This window comes from Lissotriton helveticus, chromosome 11 (assembly GCF_964261635.1).
Source record: "Lissotriton helveticus chromosome 11, aLisHel1.1, whole genome shotgun sequence".
Classification (NCBI taxonomy): domain Eukaryota; kingdom Metazoa; phylum Chordata; class Amphibia; order Caudata; family Salamandridae; genus Lissotriton; species Lissotriton helveticus.
The window spans coordinates 14,716,973-14,737,921 of record NC_136072.1 but is presented as its reverse complement, the minus strand read 5'-3'; the positions used below and the strand labels follow the sequence as shown (position 1 = coordinate 14,737,921).

General features: G+C 47.9%; 1 protein-coding gene across 1 annotated transcript in view; it reads right to left on the bottom strand.

The window, feature by feature from the left end:
- Positions 1-20,949, bottom strand: part of LOC144792390 (putative cation-transporting ATPase 13A4) — a 466,918-nt gene that overhangs the window by 54,873 nt on the left and 391,096 nt on the right. Inside the window, exon 27 of the mRNA XM_078667375.1 lies at positions 5,823-5,974. Within this exon, the coding sequence (XP_078523501.1) occupies positions 5,823-5,974 (152 nt within the window). The remainder of the gene's footprint in view (positions 1-5,822; positions 5,975-20,949) is intronic.

Here is a 20,949-nt window from a genome sequence, read left to right as displayed (position 1 = left end):
TCTCACCGTTCCCTACAGCACCCAGCAGAAGGGAGCAGACTCAGCGCACTCCGCTGTCTCCTGTCAGGCTCCACAGGTGTCTGCTCCTACTCCGACGTCTAGATGTCCAGGCTCATGTTTGCTTCAGTTTAAAGCCGGTGTTTCTCACTTTATCCCTCATGGTGAAATGAGAAGCTCATGTAATCCCTTTTGAGGCATATTTTCACTCAGCTCACCTTGCAGCTTTTAGATAAAAAAATCAAATAAATGAGAATTGACAAAGTCAACAACTTTGTCTTTTATGTGGTATCTGTTCACCAAGAGACTCCCCACAAAGCATATGTAGCTAGATAGTACTGCAATGACCACGTAACCCCACCCCACTGCAGCAACCTGCAGGAGAAACACACAACGTACATCCTATGGCCAGGCGTGGCCAGAGATTATATAATAACTGGGCAAGACAGCTGCAGGTCTTCCGGCCCACCCCCAGTACTAAGCGTGCTTGTGGCATTTTGTGTCCCACAGCAGTTAGGCCTTAGCACACGGGCTCTGCAAACCTGTGTTACGGCCCCCACTACACTGGCGATGAGAGTCCACCTCGCCTGCTGCACCACCTAACATAGATATAAACAATGGTGAGGTGGACAAAAAAACTGTAAAGCAATTCTAGGAGTGTAGCCTTAGTTTGTTTATCACAATGGTAGTTATATTGTTAGTACCCTCATAGAGCAGAGATAACATTTCAAAATACCATAGCGGTGAATGCAGTACCACTGTCTCAGAGAAATGCATGAACTGTTCCCATTGCTACTAAGCATGCACGACTTTTACTCCTCCTTGAACAGAGGAAAGCTTGTGGTTAAACAAACAGGAACTACATCAGAAAGAAACCACAACCAATGTGTACTTACATCAACTAGTTGTAGTGGTTTGATATGATCATAGAACATGACATTGAATGATTTGTTGGATATTGTGAGGGAGTAGCTGCTGGTTTTACTGTGAATGCTTATTTATTGATAAAGAGTGCACTGCAGTGCCCTTTTTCTTTGCATTCTTAGTTAGATAATACCACCAGCATTATTGCTTTTGCATTGATATCCTAGCACAGATGCCAGCATGAGCCAAACCCATCCCCACGATCCCAGGTATGAAAATCCAAGAAACATTGACTTTGGTGATGTTATAAGACAATTCAGAAGGTAAACCAACTGGAAGCTTTGGACCATTCAATGTCCCTGTATTGACACCATAATGTCTGCATCGATCTTGCTTTGAGATGGAGTTACAACAGCTAACTTTAAAGTTTGCACTGTTGTCTTTTTAGCCAAGTCAGCTGCACACTTCTCCTTAATGCAAATTACTTCACTTTTATGAGCCATGGTGTGTTGTACATGGATCAAAGGCAGCCCGTCCTGTAGAATAGTTACCTTTCCCAAAGCTGTTTCTCTTTTATCAATGTGCCTTTTGAATCTCTGAATCTGTTTAGATGCCAATGCAGCAAGTCCACTTTCTAACCAGAAAGCAGAGTCTGACACAATAAGTGTGGGAACGGACAGGTCAGTTTTCAGAGGAGCAAGTAATAAGGCATGTCTTCTTCAATCTGTACAGGGGAGTCACCTAAAACACTGTGTGTGTCCACAACATTATGAATTCACAGTCATCAAAAATTATACCTTGAAACTGTAACTACTCTATGATGCATTCTATACTGTGCTTTGCTTCTGAATTAAGAGGGTCCTGGGCCTGAACTTGTGGTTCACTTCACTCCTTAGGGAAATCAAATCTGGTATATAATGTTTGCCCCACCTTGTTTGGTTTCTTTCCAAATCGAGAACCTTTTTTAAAGCCGACTCATGTTGATATTTTTCCCTGAGATCTTCAGGTACCAACGCTTTCATTGTTGCCTCCTCACCATGAGGTGTATGCCTTATGAACAAGAGGGCTCAACCATCCTCTGCAAGAATGATGTTCTAGGCATGTGAAAAAATGTGACCAGAAACCTACTTAGATTTTTTGCAATATATCCCCTTCAAATTGCAGCTTTACATCATCAACTCTGTGAGAAGAGTTTTCATGTCCATCTGGTGTTTTGAGTTGGCCTGGGCAAAATTACAATTTTGCTTGCATAATTCATGGTATTTTAGGAGTTTCGCATTAAACCTGTTATGCAAAATTCTTGAAATTGTACCATTCAGCCACTTTGGGTAATTGTGATCCATTTGCTGCTGTTTGCGTTAATTTAAATTTTTTTACACATTTTTAGCGCAAAATGCCTCCTTGTGGGGATGCATTTTGAGCTAAAATATAGTGAAAAATGACGGGTTTCAAAGAATTTTGCTGAAATTTCACATTTATGCTCACAAGCAAATTAGGTTCTTTGGCAAGCCCTTAGACTTGACTTATATTTTCTGTAATTGTCATCATTGCCAGGTGATCTTTAAGAGTCTGGTGCAATATAGTTATTGCTGCTGCATTGGCAAGAAGCACAACGTGCCACGTCCCGAGTAACCACATTTTCTGAGGCATATTTCTTATTTGGAAGTCCAGCCACTTTCATTTTTCATAACTCTTTGGGTGCTCAGGACGAGCTCAGCTCGTCATGAGGCACAGTGGAGCTGTGCTCATGACGAGCACAGCTCGTCATGACCGCCGCGAAACACCCACGAGGGGATAATTCCCCTGCTGTGCTGGGCGATCCATTAAACGGGCTGAGCTCGTCATGAACACAGTGCCACCGTGCACCGAGCCAAGCTCGTCACAAGCACGGCGGTGCCACGCGCGGCCCCCCTCCCCCCGCGGGGGAATTAGCCCTGCGGCGAAGGGGTTAAAATAAGCTTTGAGTCTAAATCCTTCTCTTCTGTCTTCAGGCTACACTCAGCCTGCTCTCTTTCACTTTACTGCCTGGGTCCCTTTTTATGATACTCAGTCTTTCTGCTCCTTCCTGTTCTCTTAGTCTCCCCAGAATCTTGCAAAAACAGCAATAATGCTAACACTGGTCTGGCTTTTTAATGAATCATGTTCCTCAAATTAAAGGAGAGAGAGTTGGGGAGAGGAGCTGGCCTAACGGCTGGAGCGGGCGACCTCGAATCTGGGGAATTGGGTTCGAATCTCGGCAATAACGCTGAGCATTCTGTGATTCTGGGCAAATCAATTAATCTCCCCGCGCTTAACAACAACAAAAAAAAAAAAGAATGCATCCTCATGTAATGCAACGGGTGCTGCGTAAAGCGTTCTGATACCCGTTTCGGGTCAAGTTTGTGCTATATAAAACTCTGTAAAAAAAAAAAATAATAATAATTAAAGCCACCCTAGCTGGAGTCTTGCTGTGGTGGAGATTCAGACCTGGTTTTTGGTTTAACTTTCTGCTTTTTTTTCTTAGTTTCGGGTGCAGTCTTTTCTTTACCGGAAGCTTCAAACTTGTTTTTATTTTGAATTGCATTTTCCTAGCTCTAGAACCTAAGGTATCCTGGCCTAGGAGTTATGTATTTCCAAAATAAATTTAGAAAGCCTCCATTCTGTGATCTTGAGGAGTAACAACAGCCAAACATTGGCACACTGCCAAGACTGCTGCTTTATCTTGAATATTACTAAGAACTATCAAAGAGACCCTTTCAAAATGATCTATCAATTTCATCCTTAAATCAACAGCCTGTGCAGCTGCATGCTTATTTCTATTTTTTTAACACCAGCAATAGCACCGCCAAACAGGGTCATTTCTCAATGCCTTCCAATGTTTCTACCTCCTTGGATAACATGCGCATTTCTGATTCTTTTGAAAAGGGCAGGCCTTACATGGAATATTCTGAAATGGAAGAATTAACATATTATTCTTGTTGCACATTCCCTTAATTTTCTAAGACATTTTAGATCATATGACTACATACATGTGAAAGAATAACCTCTAAGCTATCAGAAAATAATTAATACATGTTTTAAGGTATAAACGCACAAACATATGAAACACAGTGGGGTAAACATAAGCAGAAAATACAAAGATTACATAACTTTGGGTGGTAGCTCCCACCTAGCAGTCCCCTGGTTTCCACTGAAGTGGTAGCTCCCACGTAGCAGTCCCCTGGATTTTGCTTGGGTGGTATCCCCCAACTAGGAGACCCCTGGATTACCACTGGGTGGTAGCTCCCACCTAGCAGTCCCCTGGATTTCCACTGGGTGGTAGCTCCCACCTAGCAGTCCCCTGGATTTCCCCTGGGTAGTAGCTCCGACTTAGCAGTAACCTTGAATTCCGCTGAGTGGTAGCTCCCACCTAACAGTCCCCTGGATGTCCACTGGGTGGTAGCTCCCACCTAGCAGTCTCCTGGATTTCCACTGGGTGGTAGCTCCCACCTAGCAGTCCCCTGGATTTCCCCTGGGTAGTAGCTCCGACTTAGCAGTAACCTTGATTTCCCATGAGTGGTAGCTCCCACCTAACAGTCCCCTGGATGTCCACTGGGTGGTAGCTCCCACCTAACAGTCCCCTGGATGTCCACTTGGTGGTAGCTCCCACGTAGCAGTACCATGGATTTCCACTGGGTGGTAGCTCCCACCTAGCAGTCCCCTGGATTTCCACTGGGTGGTAGCTCCCACCTAGCAGTCCCCTGGATTTCCCCTGGGTAGTAGCTCCGACTTAGCAGTAACCTTGAATTCCGCTGAGTGGTAGCTCCCACCTAACAGTCCCCTGGATGTCCACTGGGTGGTAGCTCCCACCTAGCAGTCTCCTGGATTTCCACTGGGTGGTAGCTCCCACCTAGCAGTCCCCTGGATTTCCCCTGGGTAGTAGCTCCGACTTAGCAGTAACCTTGAATTCCGCTGAGTGGTAGCTCCCACCTAACAGTCCCCTGGATGTCCACTGGGTGGTAGCTCCCACCTAACAGTCCCCTGGATGTCCACTTGGTGGTAGCTCCCACGTAGCAGTACCATGGATTTCCACTGGGTGGTAGCTCCCACCTAGCAGTCTCCTGGATTTCCACTGGGTGGTAGCTCCCACGTAGTAGCCCCCTGGATTTTGCTTGGGTGGTAGCTCCCAACTAGGAGACCCCTGGATTTCCACTGGGTGGTAGCTCCCACCTAGCAGTACCCTGGATTTCCTCTGGGTGGTAGCTCCCACGTAGCAGTACCATGGATTTCCCCTGGGTAGTAGCTCCGACTAAGCAGTAACCTTGATTTCCCCTGAGTGGTAGCTCCCACCTAACAGTCCCCTGGATGTCCACTTGGTGGTAGCTCCCACGTAGCAGTACCATGGATTTCCACTGGGTGGTAGCTCCCACCTAGCAGTCTCCTGGATTTCCACTGGGTGGTAGCTCCCACGTAGTAGCCCCCTGGATTTTGCTTGGGTGGTAGCTCCCAACTAGGAGACCCCTGGATTTCCACTGGGTGGTAGCTCCCACCTAGCAGTACCCTGGATTTCCACTGGGTGGTAGCTCCCACCTAGCAGTCCCCTGGATTTCCACTGGGTGGTAGCTCCCACCTAGCAGTCCCCTGGATTTCCACTGGGTGGTAGCTCACACCTAGCAGTCTCCTGGATTTCCACTGGGTGGTAGCTCACACCTAGCAGTCCCCTGGATTTCCCCTGGATGGTAGCTCCCACCCAATGGACAGTGAGCCCCTTGATCTCTGGAGCCGCGGAGAATCATAGGTCACAACCTGTCCACAAGCACACAGACCTATCAGGCTTATTTGCAACTGGTCATGAAATCAGGAACCAATCAGGAGCAGACATAGTAAACAATCAGACTCCTTCAGTGCCCTCACCCCTCAACGGGCTGTCGGCAATCACCGCCATGGAGCCCTTGCACATGCCTTTGAAAACAACTCATACATTACTGAAAATGTGCACTTACAGTTTGTATACAGAGGCTTTCTGAAGGGCTTCCCTTTGGCGAACACAAACGCTGCAATGATCAGGGTTCCCTCATACAGCGGAAATAAGGTGGTGCCTTCAAAGGTGCGATACTCTGACCTCGTCACGTTCAGGTTTCCAGTTAGACAAGCGCTGCACAGAAATAAAAAAATAAATATTATTCATTTTCTGATCAGATGCATGAAGCTAAGTTTGTACCTGGGAAACTAGAAAAGTTTAGGAAAAATACTCACTGTGCTATTGTTTTTACAACATAAAATGAATATAGATTACAAGGAAGTGATTCACTTAAAAGCCTTAAGAAGCAGTTAGAGGGGAGGAGCTTCGCGGGCGACCAAAATGGCCGCGTGAGCTCGGAGCTCCGAAGACCTCCCGATCCTCCGCAACGATCCTGTCACCCATCCTGACCCACGACGGTGGGTATCATCTGTTGAGCCGGTGCTGAAGCGGCGCCCGTTCCCGGATTGCATATCCGACCTTCCTGGACCTAGTTATGCCATTGTGAAATCTGCGGACCCTGCCTGCGTCACTGGCCGCCATCGCTGGACCAGCGAGGTGCCCTGCCGCGGGACGCCCGGCGCGGTGCCTGTCGAACTGACTAGACCGGCCGGCCCGGGCACTCTCCGTCGCGCTCTCCCTTTGGTGGCTCTTGGGATACTCATCGCTGTAGCTCTCGCACCGATTGGAGGTGCGCTTCGCGACCGTCCCATCCCCCCGGTCTATCCTGCCCTAGTGTGTCAATATGGCGGGCAGAGGGGACTCGGACAAAGGCAAGCCTCCAAGAGTCAGCAGGAAGCCGAATCAGTCCCAGTCCACCATTCCGGAACGATTCTCTCACTCGAAGGGATCGCCGGTTATGACGGGGCGCACTAAAGACTCATTACGGGACGCGTCCCCTGAGGATCCTGAATTTACACTTCGGGACGTGATGGGTGCTATTGCGGGAGTGAAGGCTGAGATGCATAGCCTACACGAGGCGCTGTCCTGCAAAGTGGATACCCTGAAGATCGAACTAAATCTTATTAGAACCGATCTTGGCAAGACAAATGATAGGGTTAAGTCACTGGACCTCAAAACGTCGAGCTTAACCAACGACATGTCGGATGTACAAACTGAGGTCCGCGACCTGAAAATGGCTAATGGGATGCTGGCACGCCGGCTTGACGAATTCGAGGGACGGGCACGGCGCCAGAATGTCCGCATTACGGGAGTGCCGGAGAAAGCCGAGGAGGAGTCTACTGAGCTCTTTGTGGAGGACTTGGTGGTCAAGAACTTGGCGCCGGGGGTCTGAGCAAGTTTTTCTCAGTCGAGAGGGCCCACAGGATCCCGGGTGGTCCACCGAAGTCGGGCGCATCTCCTCGCCCCATTATTGCGAGACTATTCAACTACAGGGACCGAGACGCCATTTTGCAGGCGTCGAGGAGCGCTGGCCCGCTGCGATTCCAGAATGCGGACATCAATTTTTTCCCTGACTTTACTCAAGCTGTCCAGAAGCGCCGGCAGAGTTTTACTGGTGTGAAGCGGCGGCTTAGGGAGTTGGGGATGCGCTACTCCATGCTTTATCCTGCAAAGCTTCGCATTGAGAATGGTAGCCGGACGGTGTTTTTTGATCTTCCGGATGCGGCAGGCGACTGGTTGGACACTTTGCCTCAACGACGGGCCGAGCCAGATGAGCGGACGGAGGATGCTGCTGGAGGATCAGGTTAAGGTTCCCGGGAATAGACGAACTGCCCTTGACTTTTCTGGGGGGGTTGCTGCGATGGGCACCGACTCTGCATATTGCCTCTTCTGTTTTTTCTCGCTTCTGTACTGGATATGGAGGATGACGGGGGGGGATAGGATGTCTCTTTTCTCCTCTAGGGGGCTTCTTGTAGACTAGTTTAAGGGGCGACAGGCACACTGCTGGTTGGGGTGGCTTCTAGTCTGATGCAGGGGTGTAGGGTGGGGGGTAGTTGGGACATGTTTTCTATGTTTGTTCTATTTTCTTTACATTTGTTGTGGCTGAGGTCTTACTGCTCTACAGGTTTTTGTTTGCGGGCTGTACTCCGGGGGGGGTTGATGGGGTGGAGCGTCCTTGATGATGGGGGGTAAATCATTGCATTTGTTGAGTTGGAACGTTAATGGGTTGGGGGACCGAATCAAACGTGGTGTTGTTCTGCAGATGCTTAAACGCTGTGCTCCAGATGTCGTTCTTTTGCAGGAAACTCATCTTGTTGGCAACACCTGTAGGGCTCTGAACAGGAGAGGGTTCAAAATGGTGGCCCATTCGGGCTTCTCTACGGGGTCCCGTGGGGTAGGCATCATGGTGCGAACGTCCCTTCCCCTGGAGGTTGAATCTACCCTGGTTGATGACAGAGGCCGATATGTGGCGGTTGTGTGCAAGTGGGAGGGGCGCACTTTGGTTTTGGTTTCGGTGTACGTCCCCCCGGGACTGCAAACATCCACTTTTCAGGATCTTGGTTGCGCCATTTTGGGTCTCCCGGTGGGCCTGCTGATTCTGGGGGGGGACTTTAACTCTGTGTTGTCGGGTGACCTGGATCGCTTCCCTTCCAGAGATCTACGTGGTGCACAGTCATGGCTTCCGGATTTCCTTGACTCTATGGGCTTGGTTGATTGCTGGCGACTTCTACATCCCGCTCAGAGACAATACACCTTCCACTCTGGTGCCCACGGTAGTCTTTCCCGCATTGATTGTGTCCTGACCCCAGCGGCCCAGGCACAGTCAGTTTCCAACGCTCGTCTCATGGCCAGAGGTATTTCTGACCATTCCCCGGTTTGGGTGTCTTGACTTTCGCATCGTGGCGACGTCGAGAGTGGCACCTATTAACCCCTGGTACTTCCGTAACCCTAAGACCCGCGATCTCCTAGCGAAATCTATAGAGCTGTACTTTGCCGAGAATTCTGGCTCCGTTGACTCGGCCGTTTCCCTTTGGGAGGCCTTTTAAACTGTTCTCAGAGGGGAAGCCTTCTCCTTGATAGCCGAGGCGCGCAGAATACGAGATGAAGACTTGGTTCGGCTGGAATCGGATATTGCTGATCTGAATTCTCAGCTGGCCCTGGGGCCGACTCCGGATAAGTCGCAATACAATACAATACAATACAATACTTGCTCCATGCTCTTGCCCTGAAGCAGTCGGCACTTAGGGCCACTGCTACTGACGCGGCTAAGGCGATGGGCAGGGAACAGCAGGGCAGGATATATGACGCTGGTGATAAGGCGGGTAAACTTCTGGCGTGGTTGGACAAGAAAGAGCTAGCGTCCCGAGTGGTACCTGAGATCTTGGGTGAAGACGGCCTGTTCATGACTGACCCTGCCACTATTGCAGATGCGTTTGCGAACTACTTCGAGACGGTCTACACGTCTGTTTCTGCCCTGTCCGAATCTGACTCGGCTTCCTTTCTGGAGAAGGTCGAGCTCCCTTGCTTGTCTGACACTGAGCGGGAAGATATGGACCGGGGCGTGACGGTTGATGAAGTAGCGCTGGCTATCAGGTCGTTGCGCTCCGGTAAAGCACCGGGACCCAACGGCATTCCTGTGGAGCTGTATAAGCTTAAGGCTGACACCGTCGCTGCACCCCTGAGAGATATGTTCCTTGCGGCCCGCGAGACTGGTGAGCTCCCACTCGATCAACGACTGGCCACTATTGTGGTCATACACAAGGAGGGGAAGCCTCGAGATCTCTGCCGTTCCTATCGCCCTATCTCCCTGTTGAACGCCGAGCCCAAGATCTTGGCGAAGCTACTGGCCAATCGACTTGTGGGAGTGATCTCGGACCTGGTCCACCCGGATCAGTCCGGTTTCATACCACATCGCAACACGGCCCTCAATCTCCGGAGGCTCCATGCGGTTATGGCGCGAGTGCAATTGCTCACGGAACCGGCGGTACTTGCCTCGCTTGACGCAACTATGGCGTTCGACTCACTTGAGTGGAACTACCTATGGGCCGTGCTTGCTAAGTTCGGGTTTGGACCCGAGTACATTGGCTGGATCCGGCTCCTCTACTCTTCGCCGCTTGCTAATGTGACGGTGAATGGTCGACTGTCTGCCTCTTTTGCCTTGCGCAGGGGCACCAGACAGGGTTGTCCGCTGTCGCCTCTCCTGTTCGCTCTAGCGCTTGAGCCGTTGGCAGCGTGGATCCGGGTCCATCCCGATGTTGCAGGTATCACGTGGTCTCCGGGATTTGAGGATCGAATATCGCTCTATGCCGATGACATCCTTTTATATCTTACCTCTCCATGCCGGTCCCTGATTATGGTGTTTGACTTACTGGGCACTTTTGGTGGCTACTCAGGCCTAGTCATTAATTGGTCCAAGTCCTCTCTCTACGTGCTGTGCGGTGATACTCCGCGCCTCCCTCGCGGCTGTACTATCCAGATTGCACGACAGGGCTTCAGGTACCTGGGCATTTATGTTTCAAAGGATGCCCGTGCACGCTATGCTCATAATCTGCTCCCTCCTTTGGTGAGGCTGCGGCGAGACGTTGAGGGCTGGAAGAAGCTACCGATATCTCTGTTGGGACGGGCGGCACTGTTCAAAATGATGTCCTTGCCGCGGTTCCTCTACGCGCTCCAGAACACGCAAGACCCGGTGCCGGCCAAGTACTTTGGAGAGGTTGAGAGCCTACAGCGTAACTTGCTGTGGGATGGTAGGCCATGGATATCCCTGACAAAGTTAACCATACCGTGGTACGATGGCGGTATCGCCTTGCCTGACATACGCCGCTATTACTGGGCGTTTCATCTGGCGGCAGTTAATCACGGTTTCTACGGACCGGCAGTCAATCCTGGATATGCCATGGATCGTTGGCTCGTGAATGATGGGAACTACTATAGGGCACTATATTCTAGGTCTCTGGATCGGAAGCTAACTGGACCCACTAAAACGGCGGTACATCTGTGGAGGGCGGTGACGAAAACTTTGGGTTGGCAGGGTAAGCTCACAATGGCCACTCCCCTATACGACTCTGACCTGCTTGGGAAATTGTGGCACTCCAAGGGATTCGACAGGTGGGATCTCATTGGTATTTCAAAGGTAGCAGATGTTATGGTCAGAGGGGAGGTGAAATCATTTGAGGCGCTACAGGCCGAGTTCCAATTGGGTAATGCGGAATATTTCCGTTATGCACAGCTTCGACACGCTCTCACATCTTCTATGCCTGTGGGTGAGAACTTGCCTGCTTCGTCTCCGCTGGAGGACAGAGTACTGGACGGCCATATGCCGGACAGTGCCATCTCCTTGACCTATAAAAAGCTTATAAACGTGAGGACCGACCTGCTGATGAAACTGAGAGGCCTATGGGTGAATGACGGGATTGAAGTGGATGATGAGGAGTGGCAGTCAGCGGTTTCCTCCCCTAAAGAGGTGGCCATCTCAGCTAGGCTGAGACTTGTTCAATTGAAGGTACTCCACAGGATCTATATTACGGGCCCCAGGCTTATACACATGGGACTCTCCCAGGACGGGCTGTGCAGGAGAGGGTGTGGCGTAGTGGCGACCTTCATGCACATCATTTGGGAATGTCCGGTAGTGACCTTGTACTGGGGTCGAGTGCATGAGGTTATGAGAGATGTGACTGGTGTGACCCTGCCTGCGGAGGCCCGGCGTTGTCTTCTGAACATCTGGGGCCCGAACGATTACAATGTGGCCCAAACCCGCTGGGTCACCCTGGGCAATATGATAGCCAAAAGAGACATTGCTCAGAAATGGGGCGCTTCTGCGCCCCCCACGATCGGCCTGTGGGAGACCAATATGGATTGGTGTATGCTCCGTGAGAAGACTGTTTATACGGCCCGGGGCAAGCCCAGGATGTGGGGGTCGGTGTGGGGAGCGTGGAACTCGTATAGGGGTGACATCTGTGTGCCCCCTGAGATAGCACAGCCTGAGGTCCGATTGTCTCCATAGCTCCCCCTTCCCAATGTTCCATGCTTGGTATCCTGACTTTCTGCTCCCCGTCTATATTGCTGTCGAACAGTATGTTGTTGATGAGATGTGCGATCCCCGGCCCCTCCCCGCGGTATGAGCCTAGAATATTTCTTTTGTCCTCAGCTTTGCTTCTTCTTCTTTGATTCTTTCTTTTGTTCTCTCCTCTTTTTCTTTCTTTCTGTTTCTCTTTTTAGACCCTGGTTGTATTTAATGTTAATTTTTGATTCTATTGTAAAATTAAACCTGACCGATCCTGTGCCGTGTTTTTGTACATGGTTCCGAATTACAATACGATGCTGCCTGGCCTCCGGGATGTATGGCTGAATAGCGGTGTACTTATTTTGGTAAATAAAGGTTTTCAAAAAAAAAAAAAAAGAAGCAGTTAGAGGGAAGTATTTATGGAGAAGAGGGCATATATCGATAAGAGCCTGTACCTAATGAAGCATTTTCTGAAAAGGGTATATATGGCGAAAGAGGAAAATACTAATAGGACCATATACTGATGGGGGCATATATACCGAAAGAGGCATATACTGATAGGAGCATGAACCGAAAGAGGCATAGAGCATAAAGGAATTATACAGCTAGGAGCATATACCGAAAGAGGCTTATGGCAAAAGGGGTATACACTGATAGGAGAATATACCGAAGGAGGCATATAGCAGAAAGGAATTATACAGCTAGGAGCATATACAGAAAGAGGCCTAAAGAGAAAGCAGCATATACTGATAGGAGAATAAACCTGAAAGATTCATATAGAGCAAAGGCAATGTATGCATAGGAGCATATACCGAAAGAGGCATATAGCAAAAGTTGCATACACTTATAGGAAAATATACGGGAAGAGGCATATAGCAAAAGGGGCATATATCGATAGGAGCATATAACTAAATCAGCATATACTGATGGGCGTCTATACTGAAATGGGTATATAGTGAAGAGGTATATGCCAATAGGAGAATATGGCAAGATGCATATACAACAAAAGATGGATTTGCTAGTTAAATGTTTTGAGCAAGGCAGCTTATTTTATGTACAGGCTTCATTTCAGTTCCTAAATATAGGGGTCTTCAATGGAAGGGAAGACAGATGTGCAACTGCCCTAGAAGGCAACATCCTTCCTGATTGGGACAGAACAGGAAGCTCAAGTATTAGGGTTTAAATATATATATATATATATTTTATGTGTATTTATGTGGACGAACCTCACACTGAGCAGTGGCATGGTACTTCACATAGGTGAGGACAATACATGCCATTTTGGATAAGTTGGCAAATGTTTACAAAAAAACACTGGTTGGTCTGTGGATGATGCGTCAAAGTCCATGAAGAGTTACAGTAGCAAAATGTTTGGTTGTAATTTACAGAATTTGCAGCATCTGGGTATACACTGCCTTGGTGGGTGGTGGATACTCAGATTGTTATTCCTCTAGCTGTAAAAAAAAACATTCTAACTCATCACAGCCTAAACCCTGTCTTACCGCAGTAGCAGAAGCGGCTCCTACGCATTGGCGGAGGAGCGTCGCCCCATTGTCTCAGAGACAGCAGTTGAAAAATAAAACAATAATTCATTATCGTTTTATTCTCCGGCTTCTTGCTCTGACTTCAGTGTGTGTAGGGCGGGGTGGGCTGGGGTCACAGGGAGGAGTGCAGTGCACTTCTAAGTGTGCATGTCTTTTGGCCAGCCATCCTAGGCCAGCCAAACAGACATGCGTAGTTAGGGTTCTCCAACCCGGTTGTATGGCACAGACTCCCAGTGCTTGATTGGAGCATCAAACCAGCCCACTCAGGCCAATCCCCACACTGCTCCCATAGCATGAGAGCAGCACAGGGATTGAACAGGGAGTCTTTGCTGCCCCACTGTCTGCTGGGACCAAGAAGAATAACCCCGAAGCGTGACAAGGGAGGTGACTGGCAGCTTCAGGTAAGTCATCCAGACTTTAGTAAGCTCCTGCCCGAACTACGGGAATGCACTATACTCAGAATGTCCACTATATGTATTAAGCAGATGCAGGTTTTGCATAATTTAGCAGCATGTCTTTTATTAGGAATACCAAAGTTACAACCTGTAATGGATCTCTGGCCACACATCACTAGCTCCCTATAAAAAAGGATCCAATTTCAAGCTCTATCTTTTGCTTATCAATCAATCAATCATTTGTAAAGCGCACTTCATACCCGCGAGGGTCTCAAGTTGCTGGGGGGGGGGGGGCGCTACTGAATGAATAGCCAGGTCTTGAGTATCCTCCTGAAGGTCAGCAGGTCTTGGGTCTGTCATAGGCTCAGTGGAAGGGTGTTCCATGGCTTGGCGATGAGGTGGGAGAAGGATCTCCCGCCGATGGTTGTTCTTCGGATGCGCGGGACGGTGGCGAGTGAGAGGTCAACGGAGCGTAGCTGGCGGTTGGGGGTGTAGAAGGAGAGCCGTCTGTTGAGGTAGGCTGGGCCAGTCTTGTGGAGTGCTTTGTGTGCGTGATGAGGAGCTTGAAGGATATCCTCTTGTTGACTGGGTGCCAGTGCAGGTTTCTCAAGTGGGGGGTGTCAGGAATTGAGTGAGTCCGCGCCTACCTAAGATTGGCAAAAACTCCATTTCCCAGAAGGTCGTCCTTCGGGGAAGCCGGTTCTCTATTTAGAGACGTATGATGCAGGACGCTTCGTACGTGATTGAGTTGGCTTCTGTTTGTACCATAGCGAAGCAGCTGCTAGCTACTATTGGACCATAGAAACTGGGTCTAGTAAAGGGCTTCTGGATACTGTGGCCCCGCCTGGGACATGGACTTCTGATCGGCCAGTGGGGGAAAATTGTTCTCTCCTTTAGAAGTGCTCGGCTGAGAATTCCGGTGCTGATTGCTGGTTCGCCCGCCCGCTGACGCGTCGGGAGTTCTCCTCCCCCCCACCTGATTCCACCTTGGATTACGGACGAGCGCGGACATGTGCTGTTATTTGTGATTCACAGAACTATTTCTCTAGCGGCTGTTAGAGGATTGCACCAATGGGTCTCTGGTGAATATTCCATGGCGCCGATGTGAGGGTGAAGGTTTCCCTAGCAGGTTTTTCATGTCTACGGATCTACAGGGAAGCACCGTCACTCATTTCTGCATACTTTGGCTCACGTCCGGAACTGGCTGTTAATGTGAGGTAAATTTTTCTTGTTTTGGTTCTGTGACATTGGTTCTACTGTGCTACACTTACTTGCTGGATATACTGGTGGTGACGTTTCTTCTATGGCTTCAACAGGAAGAGGCTTCAAGAGAATTCTTGCAAAACCACAAACTATTTTCATCCAGGGAAAGGGGTGATTGTTTCTTCTTTGCATTGCGTGTCTGATATAGGGTATGTATGGCATATGGTTTAACTAGTCTTAAAAGAAACCGAGAGTTGATGTGCTTGTGCTTGACTTCTAGGTACTAGTTCATTTTGTTCCAAGGCGCGAGAGAGGCATCTTGCAACCCTGGAAATTCCCTTCAGTCAGTAGAAGGATATATGAGGTATGAGAATACATATAGCGAGATAATTATGAGAGTAGTCAGGAGGGCTAATATGTAGTAAGGTTATGTTTATTTTGTTACAGGTATCCCTAATCCCACGCAGCACCTTCCTTTTCCCTATTCCTTGCTTGATCGCCTCAATACTCTGGGTATTTTCTAGTCAGAGTTGGGGATGTCAGGAGGTGGACCCCTTTGAGCATCGCCCAGATCCTGAGGAGTCCTGGTGGTCTTGACAGGGGGTGATGTGGCCGTGTCGTGCTACGTCGAGGATCAGTCGTGCCGAGGGGTTTTGGATACGTTGTAGTCGTTTGATGAGCTTGGTCGGGGCTCCCGCGTAGAGGGCATTTCTGTAGTCGAGTCTGCTGCTGACTAGGGCCTGGGTGACTGTCTTTCTTGTATCTGACGGGATCCATCTGTAAATCAAACCTATAATAAAAGCGATCTTATTATTTTACATGCTCTGATATGACCTTACAGCCCAATAAGATCTCTGAGATCCTCCACTTCTTACCTTTCCGCAATCCTAAAAGTGCTGAAAAGCAGGAGTGGAGTTTGATCCTTTTCCTTCCTGTTTCCCAAACTATGGAATTCTTCGCCTATGACGCTACGGATGGCTGGAGGTGACCTCCGATTCAGTCACCATTTTAGGACTTGGCTTCTTGTGTAACTTGGTAATGAATAGTCTGTGGTTTACCATCCAGCGCTGGGAGGCCCGATTCGGGTAGCCATTGGTTTTATAAGTCCTATGTAATATAGTGTAGTGAGGAGGGGTTACATGGAAGGGGTGGTACAGTGATAAGGGAAGTGTCTTTCACAGTTTCCTGATAGTCAGGAGTTTGGGTGCAAGTCCTCAGTAGAAAGAAAGTAGTTGTAAATAGAGGGGACAAAGGAGGAGACCCCGCCACCACCAGAGCCAGCCTACATGATGGGATGAAAGACGTCGCCGAGTGGATGAAGAACAGCCGCCTGAAACTGAACTCAGACAAGACGGAAGTCCTCATCCTGGGATCATCGCCCTCCGCCTGGAACGATTCCTGGTGGCCCCCTGCCCTGGGCACCACTCCCAAACCAACAGACCACGCACGTAAGCTGGGCTTCATCCTGGACTCCTCCCTCTCGATGACCAGACAAGTCAACGCCGTCTCCTCATCGTGCTGAGGAAAATGAAATTTTGCCTGACCAAGATGCCCCCTACGTGTACCCTATGTTACATGTATGTGCATGTCACCCATGCATATTTCTCTTAGTGGCCTGAATCACAAGGCCTCTGCAATCACGTCCTGCATTAAGGTGCCTGTCATCAAGTTTCCCAAACGTTAAGCTAACATGAAGGCCCATGTATTTGCATTGTGCACTTTTAAATAAATATCGTAATTAACCCTTTTTGTGGTTCAGTCTGAGCCACTTTCTGAATCAGGGTTTTCATGACTCCTGACACACTGAAAGCTGCAGTTACGTATCTCTGACCTCGCATACTTCTAGCTCAGCCGAGCAAGGGTTGCCAAGACAGTATATTTTGCTTAACAGTTATCTGCATGCCCGGTGAAAAAGGTAAACAGAACCCGTCTGCTGAGATAGGGCCCAGCTTTTCTGTCTCTGTTTAAATTAAATTACAGTACTTGCATCTGTAGAAAGCTCACAGCCCCCATGTAATGAACGAAGAAATATATGCTTTTTCTGATTCTTAGTGATGAGCAACCTTTGCTTCAGATAATACATCCCCTGACTTAAGATATCAGTTAGTACCAGACGTGCTGGTCGCCTTGACACTAAAGATCTCTCTACTAGACTGAAAGTCAGCTCTCCTCCAAGTTACACGTCAATTGCACGTCATGCTCAAGTTGCGTGCACAAGTAGTGGAAAGTTCCAGCCTGCCATGTAACTCCTCCTCTATGTAGCCACCCACCTATGACACCCACCTATCACCCACCTGTGACTCATCAAGTGTACACCCTCATGCACGCCCACATGCTCTTATCTCTTTCTTTCTTGCTCTGCCTGGAGCGCTCCTCCCTATGTACAAGGAAAAATGTATATATAGGTTGTTCTCTGTAAATAATGTTAGAAGACCCTTCCTGAACCTCAGTGGTGATGGAACAGATTCTCCCTTAACTCGAGTTATTGGAATAAAGCCCTTTTAACTTGGACACCACGGACTCTCTGCCTCTCATTTGATACATGCTAATTGTTAATGCCTAGAAATTATGCCAGGGTAATATTTTATTTACCACATTAATTTGGCGCCCGAATACAGGGACTATCCCTTTCCCCACGCGCCGGCGACGTAGGTCCAGCCTTTGCCCCCTTCTACAGCCGTGACGGACTTCGAAGTGTACACGCAGCGGGACTTCCTGCTTACTCCCTCAGGCCCACGGAGGAGACGGACTGCGACCAGGCGTCCACACGAGGCGGTGAGGATTGCGGATCATCCCAACCAGAGCCCACCCGTGAGAGAGCAAGGTCCGAGGTTTCCGAAGCCCACCAGTTCCAAGGCGCAGGCGTAGTAGTAGCGGTATCAAGTTTTCGAGGCCTTCAAGTCCTGCTTCCCGGTGAGTACCACTAAGGGGAACGCATAAAGTTCAAGACGGGTTCATTTATTTGGACACGGTAAAGACGGGTCCACGGTAACACGTGGGCACGGTAAAGACGGGTCCACGGTAACACGTGGGCACGGTAAAGACGGGTCCACGGTAAAACGTGGGCACGGTAAAGACGGGTTCACGTTATTCGTGTAAAACGGTAAAGACGGGTCCATGGTAACACGTGGGCACGGTAAAGACGGGTTCGTTCACACGAACACGGTCAAGACGGGTCCACGGTAAAACGTGGGCACGGTCAAGACGGGTCCACGGTAAAACGTGGGCACGGTAAAGACGTGTCTCATTTTTGAGACCGGTATGGTTGTACTGTATTCCAGTGCATATAGTTTTTCAAGTACATGTTTAGTTCTCTGTATTGGTTTAGATCATGTTTGTTTTAATGTTTTGATGTTTGTGTGTGAATGATTGTTGATTGTTTCAGTCTATTTTTGTGTATTGTATTTCCATTGTGTTGGTTTCAACATGCCACTGTTTTCAAAATTGCGTCAGATAGGGACCAGAAAAGGTATACTAGAAGAGTCAGTTAACATCCCGCCTAGAGACACACCTGGTCATTATATGTATAATAAGCATGGATTAGACGCCATCTTGTTTCTAGATTTATGGGTAGACTATACAAAGGACCTGGAGGAAAAGTATAGATGCCTATCTCAGGAACATGGGATTCAGAATGCATTATGAGAGTGGAGGAAGCGCTATGGAAAAGGAAGTCAAGACCCTCTCAGAAAGATGCCATCGAGTTATGGCGCAAAGAGTCACACAGGAGAACAGAGAAAGAATTGAATAAAGCAGATAGAACTAAACTAGCAGGGGAAAAAGCCAAAGAGTGGAGTTCCTTGTAAATAGCTCCTTGTAAATATGGTTTATGAAGGGCATGTCATTATTATAACTTGTTGAGTTTCTTGTGAATATGGCTTGTGAATAGCGCCATGTGGTTATGGTTTGTGCAGAGCATGTTATCATTACGTTAGGCAGGAGAGAGCTGGATCTCTTTCAAGTGCTTGGAGAAAACGTTTTGAAGATGTGCGTACGTGTTATGTGATAACGTGGAAAATGAGTTCATGACTTTCCCATGTACTGCAGTCATTGGGGAATGATTGTGCTTCAGCTGCCAAAGGGTTAATATCTTGCATTGAGAAGGCAGTATTTGTTTTAACATGCTGTTTAACATGCATGGTTATGTGAGCTGACACTAAAAGTCAGTGAGTGGTTAGATGAATGATGGTTCGATGTAACCTTTTCATTGGTTGTTGGGTCTGCCTATGTGCTTTGTCAAGCTTGCAGACTGAATTGGTAACATTTTGTATGGAGAGTAAAGAAGATGTTCGTTCTTGGAACACTTGATTTAATGTGTTTGACTCAGAGGTCGGTAAGTTGTAAATAAACCAATAAACCAGTCGAATTGAGAAAAGGGTTTGCACGGAGGGTGCTTTAATGTTTTCACGGTTGAGAAGAAAATATAAAACAGACCCATCATAGAATGTGCTTTTAATTAGTGTAATGCAACCGTGTGTTTTTTTTATTAAATAAAAATGTGTTCTACAAAATATTCATTATTATTTTTCCCAATGCAAGCTGCCCTTTAGAATAGCGTGTGACAGTTAATCCACTCAATTAGAAAACATGGCTTTTTGAAAAATGATGAATCTGGACCCCTCAACATGGCCCTTTTAATAGGTAGAATAGAAGAGCTTGCACACTTAATTATGAAAATAATGGTTTTCCAATGCAAAATTATGGTGTTTCACGTGTTATTTTCAAAAAGTAAAATGTGATGTGTTTCCATGTCATGTTGTTCTGTTTCTTTTTTTTCCTTTGCAGCTAGTGACAATATTTTATGATATAATTATTTTAAAATGCTAGCTTGTGTCTAAGTCACTAAATAGAAAATATGTCCCTATTAATTACTGATTTTAGGAAGCATATTATCACGTTTTAAATTTGCTTCAGTTAAGTTAGAGAATGTTGGTTAGCTCTCTGGCCTGGGCAAAGAATGTGTTTTTCGACCTTGAAGTGGCCTGGCTCCCAGGGAAAGATATTTTGTGAAGGGAGGGTTTTTCCCTCTTGGAGAGCCGAGCAGTGCCTGTCTTGTTGTTATTGGCCATACTCCAATTCCTTTCCGAGGATGAAATGTTTATATAAGGTGGGGGTCAAGTTGCTCTTCCTTACAGTCAAAACTGGAAGCTTCATTGACTTCAAGAAAGTGCATGCTTGCAAATGAATAGTTTTTCCCTCGTAGTGTAAACAGAATAATTGGCAGGAGTTTCGCTCTTGCAATGAGTCCTAGTATTTACAGTCAGGCACTGAAAAGACAGCTAGACAGTGTTCACATGCCTGCCAACACTGCGCTACTTCAGTACGTAGACGACATCCTGATTACAGCACGTTCAGAAAAAGAATGCGAAAATGCATCACTGACAGTTTTACATTTTCTGGCTGACAAGGGGCACAAGGTGTCCCCTTCAAAGTTGCAATTCTGTGAAAAGCAAGTGGTGTACCTTGGACACTTGCTTTCCAAGGAGGGTAGACAGCTAACACAAGAACGTATACAGCTCATTGCTAACCTTTCACAGCCCAAGACACAGAAGGAGGTACGTGCTTTTATTGGCCTCATTTCTTACTGTAGGCAATGGATTCCCCAGTATGCATATCTAGCCAAACCACTCATACAGTTAACTACACAGGAGGCAGCCACTCCGACTGTCCTCCCTTGGACACAAGAACACACCTTGGCATTTGAGGAACTAAAAAGAGCATTATGTCAAGCGCCAGTTTTAGCGACTCCAAGTTACAGTAAACCTTTTATGCTTTTCGTAACTGAACGAGATGGAACAGCGTTATCTGTCCTCACACAAGATCAAGCAGGAAAACACAAGCCTTGCGCCTATTTTTCTAGTACACTAGATCCAGTGGCCCAGGCTCTGCCTGCGTGCCTGAAATCAGTTGCAGCAACAGCCCTAGCCATAAGACAAAGTGACTCGATAGTGTTGGGTCACCCTCTGACAGTACAGGTTCCACATGCAGTGGAGGTTCTCTTAAACAGGACACAGACACAACATTTGACTGTAGCAAGAATGACAGGATATGAACTGACATTAT